Source organism: Malurus melanocephalus, unplaced genomic scaffold, assembly GCF_030028575.1.
Source record: "Malurus melanocephalus ecotype Western Australia unplaced genomic scaffold, MMel_1.1 scaffold_212, whole genome shotgun sequence".
Classification (NCBI taxonomy): domain Eukaryota; kingdom Metazoa; phylum Chordata; class Aves; order Passeriformes; family Maluridae; genus Malurus; species Malurus melanocephalus.
This window is the reverse complement of record NW_026623444.1, coordinates 1,154,616-1,162,663: the sequence shown is the minus strand read 5'-3', so window position 1 is coordinate 1,162,663 and position 8,048 is coordinate 1,154,616. Positions and strand designations below refer to the sequence as shown.

Genomic DNA, 8,048 nt, shown 5'->3' with positions numbered 1-8,048 from the left:
AGAGCCGGCGCCGGGGCCATGCCTGTGGCCGGGGCCGGGCCCCCCCGCTCCACCGCCCCGGGGCGGGGACTGCGCCGTGGGCGGGCGGGGCAGCGCGGCGCGTCCCAGGGCAGCGCCGGTCCCTGCGCCGGCGCCCGCGGGTCGATCCAGCGCTGCGCGGGGCTGCGGCCGCCGCTCCCCGCCGGGCACGCCTTGGAGGGGTCCGGACTCGCGGCCCCATTATGGTCAGCCATGGCGTGGCTGCCGGGCGGGCTGGCCGAGCTGCGCTGGGGCGCGCTGGTCGCCCTCTTCGTGGCGGCGCTGGCCACGCTGGCCGTGTACCTGGTGCAGTACGCGCTGCTGGCGCTGCGGAGGAGCCGCCCGCCGCCGCCGCCGGCCCCCGCTGCCCCGGAGCGGCGGGACGAGCTGCTGGAGGAGGGCGGCTCGGTGCTTGCATGGGCGCTGTCGCGGGGCAGCTGGAGACGGCAGTGGCGGCGGGCCTGGGTGGCGGCGCTCCGAGCCGAAGCGGCGGAGCGGGCGGTGAGTGCCGGGATGCAGGTGATGGATGGGCGGCGGGAGGGAGGGAAGGGACGGGGGATGCCCGCCGGGATGGGGYCGGCGCCTCCCGGCCGAGGGGCGTCACTCCGGGACGCGGCTCTGGGCGCTCCCCGCTGCGAGGAGCGGCTGTAGGGACGCTGCGACTTGGTGCGGGAATATGCCGGGTGTGTTCCTGCCCCTCCGTGTGTGTATGTGTTTGTGTATTTACACGTGTGTGTTTGGTGACTGCTTGGCGGGGATTTGCGGGAAGGAGCTGGCYAGAGGCACGGAGTGGGCGCACGCCTGGGAGCAGGGAAGGCTGGGGAGGAAGGAAAGCCCCGACCCCCGCAGCCCCTGGCAGGGGCTCACTCGGCCGATAACATTGTTCGGGCGTGGGGAGGAGGAAACAATGGAAACTTCCTGGCCTGGGCCTGCGGCCCGTCCTTCGGCAAATAATTCCTAGAGCTGGGCTTCCCCCGTGATGCCTCAGGCCCTGCTGAACCCGCGTRTATGTGGTGTAACTCCAAGGGCTGGTGTCCTCCGAACCCGCTGGATGGTGGGCGGGATGCTCAGGGTTTGATCAGTTTGCCTTAACCTGGGTCAGGGAGGATGCACGAAACGTGGCATTCCTTCCCATCCCAACCTGCCCTTCCTGCAAACGGCACAGTGTGGCATCCTGCTTGCTGATGTGTGATGGTATGCCTGGGTCTAAGAGGCGAGGAGGTTAGGTGGGGTCGTGGGCAAGCTGATTTCCTTGTCCTGAGGACTAAACTCTTGTTGTGTCAGTGGAAAATTCTGTGGAAAAACTGTCTAGGAAGTGGCATAGTCCCAGGTCTCTGAATTTGTGTGCAGCCCTCTCCCAAGGGGGACCTCTTAGACCTAGGAGGTTTCTTCTTACATGTTAGAGAGCAGGCTGGGRAAGAAGGAAGAGTGAGGCAACATGTGTATGTGAAAGATAAGAAATAAAAATTAACACTTTCCAAATATCACTGTAAGTTGGGCAGCRGAAAGAAAATATTTTGTCCGCCCTTTCAAATTGCACAGTGCTGTTGAGAAAAGAGTGAGTTTTGCTAAGAAATGAAGGTAATGGAAGAGAAGGGCCCAGACAGCTTGAGCACAGGTGATGGGAACTGAAAATAACYAGACAAAGTGGCAGCTTCCCGTCCTGACCAGAGGGCAAACCCTTGGACAGGGATGTGCACACCCTCCCTGCCCGGGTGAGCAGCTGGAGCCAGCAGTTSAGCGCCTGGCACTGCGGCGTGGCATTGCTCCCGCTGTCAGCCTCCCCAAACAATGTCAGCGGCACCGAGCTAATGAAATTCCTGCGTGCAAAACAACCTCGGGTGATGAGGGAAGCGGGGCTGAGTGCTCAGTGTGGGTAGCAGGTGGAGAATGCAGTGCTGGTGCTTCTGCAAGTATGACCTCAGTGCCCAAAGGCAGCCTTTGCTGTCTGTGTGAAGACTGAGTGGCTGTCATCACTGTCTGCCGTCACTGATGAGGAGGGCTGGGCAGCGGAAGGCTTCTTTCCTCACCTCTGCAAGATGATATTTGGGGTTTCTTAGTTTTGGCATAGCCTGCTGCAGCCAGATTATTGGGCCAAACCAAACAGGCCTTTTSAAACTGCAGCACTGATAAATCTTTGCTGAAGAACAGCAATTTCACTGAACCCTGTCGCTGTTCACAGACGTGGCCCTGCACTGTGTACCTTGATATTCCACTACAGGGCAAGATGAGTTATGATTAGGCCCATAGTTACGTCCTAAGTATATGTTTTCAGGCTCTACCCTGTGTTATGTAGTGAGGTGTCATGCAATTAATACATGGAAGTTTTGACATGCATTTGCAATTTCAGGAACTTGACTGGCAGTGCGTTTTTATCGCTTGTTTTCAATTGATGGGTTCATCACCTAATGATGCTTCTTTTTCTTCTTTCTTAGGATTCTCAGTTGCTCACATTTGAGGAAGATGACCCAGCAGAGCCACTCGAGCTGGCAGTTAAAGAAGTTACYAGTGTTGTAAAGTCAGCAGGAGAGAAGGTAAACTTTGGCTTTGTTGCCTTTCAGTGTACTTTGGGTCAGGAAATGTTTTATTAGCGCCAGTGGAAGTTTTATTTGTCAGTACATCTGTACCCTTGACCTGTGTTTGTTGAGGCAGGTAAGAGGCWGCCTCTCTAATGAACCTGTGCAAATTCTCTGCATTGATTCACTTCTTTTGCAAGTCATGAGTAGAATGTGCTCCAGGGCTTCCACCAAATGCACAATACCCACGGTTATGCCAAATTTACAGCTACGCCCTCAGTGAGCTCATGGAGGAGCCCTGTCCCCCACCTCCACAGTCCTGATGGTGCTTCCCCATCCTGTTGCTGAAGTGTGCGATGGGGACTTCACAGAGAAGAAAGAAATTTCTCTTCTGGGACAGGCAAACATCTTTGTTTGCCTCTTGCTGTTTGTGTGGCTGATGACAGGTTTGCTTCCTAAGTGGGAGCTGAGTAAGCATCAGTGGAGCAAGTGCAGAGTCCTGAGGGTGAAGTCTTGATTCTGTTGAACACTGTGATCAGTGAGGAGCGAGTGATTTCTTTCCTCCTCTCCCACTGCACATACTGGAAGGTGGTTCAGTGCATGTGAAATTAAAATAAGGCGGAATGTAGCTCTTGGAAGAGCAAAAATGCATTACAAGGGAAAAAAAATCTTTATATGTKTATTAGCTGTGATAACTCCTGCATTTTTGTCATGGTGTAAGTACTAGTTACATCTGAAGTGGTGCTCAGCTTTAGACATCTGCATCAAATTACCCTAATGCTTTGCTTTTAGTTTTGCTTTGTTATTTTGGTTTGATCRTCTGATTTAGATGCTAAGCAGCTCTACTATGATTCCTTAGAAAACTATGCATGCTTATCTGCCTGATACACAACTTGGAGGCACACCCTGGCTGGTGGCAGCTGGGGATTGTTAACATGTAAAGCTGTTTGTGTACTCATTTTCTCTCTTCTTTTTTATTTCAGTACCARTGGTGGGGCTGGATAGATTTGGCTTGGTAGGGTTGGCACAAGTATTTTTCTGTGCCACTGGAAGATACCACGGTGGGAAATTGTAAGGAGAGGGCACTGCTAGGTCTGAAGGTGATGTGCTGTGTCATATGTGAAGCCAGGACCCGAGGGAGAGCTGCTGCAAATAAAAGCTGGCAAATAACAGCACAAAAAGCTGGTGTCTTGCAGTACAGTGTCTAAAATGTTGCTGGAAGGGACAGGCTGGGCTGGGTTGAGCCATTTCAGCATCTTAATCAAGTTGTTACACTGCAGACAGAAATCTAACATGGTTTCAAACCAATAGAAGCACATTTTAAAGTTCATTGGAATAAAACAGGTTTGCTTTCATATACTGGGTTCTTCTGAAYTGTGCTAAAACCCATTTCTACAATCTTGTGCACAGCTGCTGGAAAAAACTGAGTAATTCTTACTCCTTCAGTTAAGGTACAACCTGAATATTTATTTGAACTACAGGGTATAATAACCTTAGAGTGGCAGCCTGGTAGCCACTTTTTCTCCTTTAAATGCATACCTTTCTCTAAACACTTCAGGAGTTCTCTTATATGGTAATTGTCTCTTACATATTCCTTAGGTAATACCAAGGGTCCCAAGGTGGTGTTTGGTTTTGTTTTTTTTGGATTTTTTTTGTGTTTTGTTGGGTTTTTTTTTTTGGGGGGGGTGGGGGTTTGGTTTTGATTTTTTCTTTTTGTTTCGTTTTGTTTGCGGTTTTCTTGATGTGTTTTGTTTTGCCCTCTTGCTCTTCAAACTCTTAATGTTTGCATGCAGAATTGAAATCTTTCTCTGCAGCTTGCCCASACTCTAACTTCTGACAAAAACTGGTGTATGCTGCACAGTGCAGTGCTGCAGACATGGTGGGAATGCTGCTGGTCTTCAGTTTGGCYGAAGCTGTGGTGATAGGAACAGAGCTGCTCTGTGGCTGAAGGTTACACCACACTGCTCCTTGATAAAGCCTCTATTTGTGTGTTGCCTTCACTCCAATTTTGGGCCAGAGCCTAAATATATAGAATGAAGTGGCCTGTTTTCATTGTGTGGTATTGGTTGTTTTGTTTTAATAAAGAAAACATGAGAAATATTCTYAGTCTTAGCTTTTTCTGCCAGCCTTTCCATTAGTGCAGTCTATTTCCAGAAGACTTCACAACAGGAACAGCAACAAAAAAGGCAATAAAAAAGAGGATTCTCTTGCTGGGGACTTGGCACAGAGGGTTTGGATGGAGCAGGCTACGACAGAAGTCTCCCTTTTTTTTCTGCTTCATACTTAAATAGAAAGGGGTAAAATTCCTTCAGAGTCATTCCTTTAATCTCACTGTTACACTCCTAACTGGGATCATTCTTAGTTATGACATGTGTTTATTTCTCATTGTTTTTGGTGGGCTGTAATCCTGACCACGATGTACAGTTCCTGATGTCTTTTAAGTCCCCATTTTGCTTCAAAAGCCATCCCAGAGCTTTGCTGCTTTAATGGCTGTTTTTTTTTTTTTTACAAGCCTAGGTGGAATTATGGCCCATGGAGATTTTTCCCATGGCTTCTTTTAGTTTTTGCACTAATATAGTCCTTTCTTCTTAATGTGTTTAGTCTTCTTCCATGGTGCTTAATGTCAGTAAATGTATTATGAAGGGATTCTATTTCCTTCCAGCTTTTGTTTAGCTTGACTACATGAGATACTCCTTCAGTCTCCTTTCACAATGCTGTGCCGGCTCCTGAGTCTGTCCTCTGCACCCATTCTCAGCAGCAGCTCCAATTAAATCTATGTTTTTGAGCTTGATGGCTGAAGTCTGACACACAGCCCTACAGATGAGGTCTCACCATGCAAGGAGGCAGCTTCTTGTTGTCTCTGAAAGTGCTTCCTTGAGGGGTTTTAGGCTCCAGTCTGCCTCTCCTGTGGCTGCTCCATGCTGTGAGTGCCTTGTTGCATCAAGGTCTTTCTCCCTATGGTGTTCTCTGAGTGATCAGCCGTCCTCTGTATGAGCAGCAGTTGCTAATTCTTACACACACACACGCACACACACACACACACTCTGTGTATTTTGTATTGCATTCCTTTCCTACATTTCAAGGTCTTTCAGCTTTCCTGTGTGATGACCTAATCTTCCTTTATGTTAATGCTTCCTATTGTGCTTTTCTCATCATCATGTTTTCTTTCAGGTTTCCCCTTGAGGTATTTTGRACTTTAACTGTGCAATAGGTTTGGTGCCTGAAAGACTCTTCCATAACTTGTTTCCAGCTTTCACCTCCCTGCTCAGTGTATTGTCCTCTCCCTTTCCAACATCCCAGTCCACCTTAATGGGGGAATGATGGAGTAAAGCTTAATTATTAGTGGGGTGAGCCTACCRAGTTAAACAAGACAACATTATGATCTAACCTTCTTTGGAACTGAGTGCCTTGTCAAAGGAACACATCRGGGTGGGGGTTTGTTTGCTTCACTGGAGATGATCCTGGGTTTGGCAATGTCTGTTTTCCAGCTGCTACTGCAGATGTGTGTGGGCCTCCTATAGGCTTGTGCCACGTCTGCCAGCTTGGCAAAGGGATCRGGGAACCCTTAGCACCCTGGCACAGGGGAACTGTGTCTCTGCAGTGAATTGTTCTCCAAGCTACTGCAGCACAAACTGGTAAACCTCTCCTGGGGTTTTCTGTCKCTTCTTGGTCTTCATGTCTTCAGCTGTGCTGAGTCTCAGATGGTTTGTAAAGACTTGCATGATAGTGAGGCCAAACTAGCAAGTCTACTTCTGGTGTTTATTTATTTTTGCTCTTCTGAAATATAAGTACTGCTTCCTACCCTTGCACTGTTTGATATTCACTGAACTTGTTAGGTGGAGTGAAAATTGTTCCTGTTCTGTCTCCTTGTACTCCTTGTTTGTTTATTTGATTTTCTCTCACCGTTTTTTTTCCCACTATTTGAATTTGAATTTATCCACTCTCAAAGGAGTGGATAAATTCATGTRTTCTATCAACTTCTGCTTTGTTTCTATTGCTGACATGGAAACTCTCACCGCTGTGTTGAGTCTATCCCTTATCCTGCCTTCACTGTGGTGTTTACCACCATTTGGAAAAATGGTTTGAGGTTTTTACTGTGTTTACAGGCAAATTTACTTTGATACTGGCTCCTAAAAATCCACATCTAYGTGGGCCTAGGTTAAGTATTGCATTTGTCATCTCCCCTACATTTGCTCTGGTCACTTGGTCAATTGTTTGGATAAAGACAGGGTAGAGAAGAAGCTGGAGAAACCCCCTCTAGAAATTAAGGAATTGGCTGTGCTAACCAAGAAGATAATGTAATTCTTCTGAACAGCTGAGTGTTTATGACTGTCAAAAGGCAGAAGTTTTTGACTTGAAAAATCTTCTTGTGGTCAGGTTTTAAGCTGTCCAGACAAACTGCCTCTGTGGACATTGACAAGATAAGTTTTCCATGCCAAAAAAAAAGACCGTTTTCATGGTGGTACTCTGGGAGAAATACRGAAAATTGTGAGTGTCCTAAATCTTACAGTGAGATCAAGGCAACTTTTACTGTGTGGCTGCCTCATGGTGAATTCTAATTTTGTTGTGAAAATGTTAAATATTTGTATTACTTACATACTACTGAGTAACCTCAAGTAACCTGCTCTTTCTGGAAGTAAATACCAGATGCAGTAAAACGAATTTCCTTCCAGAAAACAAACAAAAAAAGGCAATCAAGACCTGTACTACTGGGGGTTTTACACACACATGTGGTGTGGTCAGGGCCTGGGGAAGGTGGGGAAAATTCTCCCCTTCAGGGCTGTCAGAACTTCCCCCTGAAGTCACAGCTCTTCAGCTCAGGGAGGGAACCTGCTGCTGTGCTTGGGGAGGGGAGAGTAAAGAAAAGGGAATGTGTAATGCACARATTAATGGGGTGCCAGTGCCAAAACTGAAAGGCAAGAGCAAGCATGTGCAAGGAGCAGGGACACCACAATGCTTCTTGAGATGTAGATTCTGCTGCTCCTTCAGGAAGGAAAAAACTGAAATTTTGCAGCTCTTTCCAGAGGAGCTGCAAGGGGGAAAGGTGTGAATATAGAGGGGGAGGGCAAAGCAAGGGGAAAGATTTTAATAGCTTTAAGTACAGAAATTTGGACACTCGAGTTTCTCAGAAAAATAGTCTCGCTCAAACTGCAGTGCTTTTTCTGTCTCCTTTGTTTCTGCAGCTGTTTATCTGGAAGAGATTGTTTTTAGGATAATTGTACTCACAATTTTAGATACATGTAGGCCAATTGTGTTACAGCATCTGCAGCTCTSTGGAGCTGGGTGCCAGTGTCAGGCGTGGGGTGGGGAACAGAGTTTTGGCCACTGCGGCTCACCCCATCATGGGCTGGAGTGGTCAGGGATAAAGAGGAGGGGCTGGAAAAGCACGAATAACCCTGGCACTGGGATGATTAAATGCCAGATGCCTGCGGGGAGGATGGCAGAGGACTGAGGAGGAGCAGGGACACAAAGATAGCTGAGAAAAGGATGGGAGCTCCTTCCGTGGGAGATCCC

General features: G+C 48.2%; 1 protein-coding gene across 1 annotated transcript in view; it reads left to right on the top strand.

Moving 5' to 3' along the window:
• Nucleotides 1-117: 117 nt before the first annotated feature.
• The window catches only part of C2CD2 (C2 calcium dependent domain containing 2), a 31,886-nt gene continuing 23,955 nt past the window's right edge, over nt 118-8,048 (top strand). The window contains exons 1-2 of the mRNA XM_057373992.1: nt 118-519; nt 2,454-2,552. Of these exons, the coding sequence (XP_057229975.1) occupies nt 232-519; nt 2,454-2,552 (387 nt within the window). The 5' untranslated portion in view covers nt 118-231. The remainder of the gene's footprint in view (nt 520-2,453; nt 2,553-8,048) is intronic.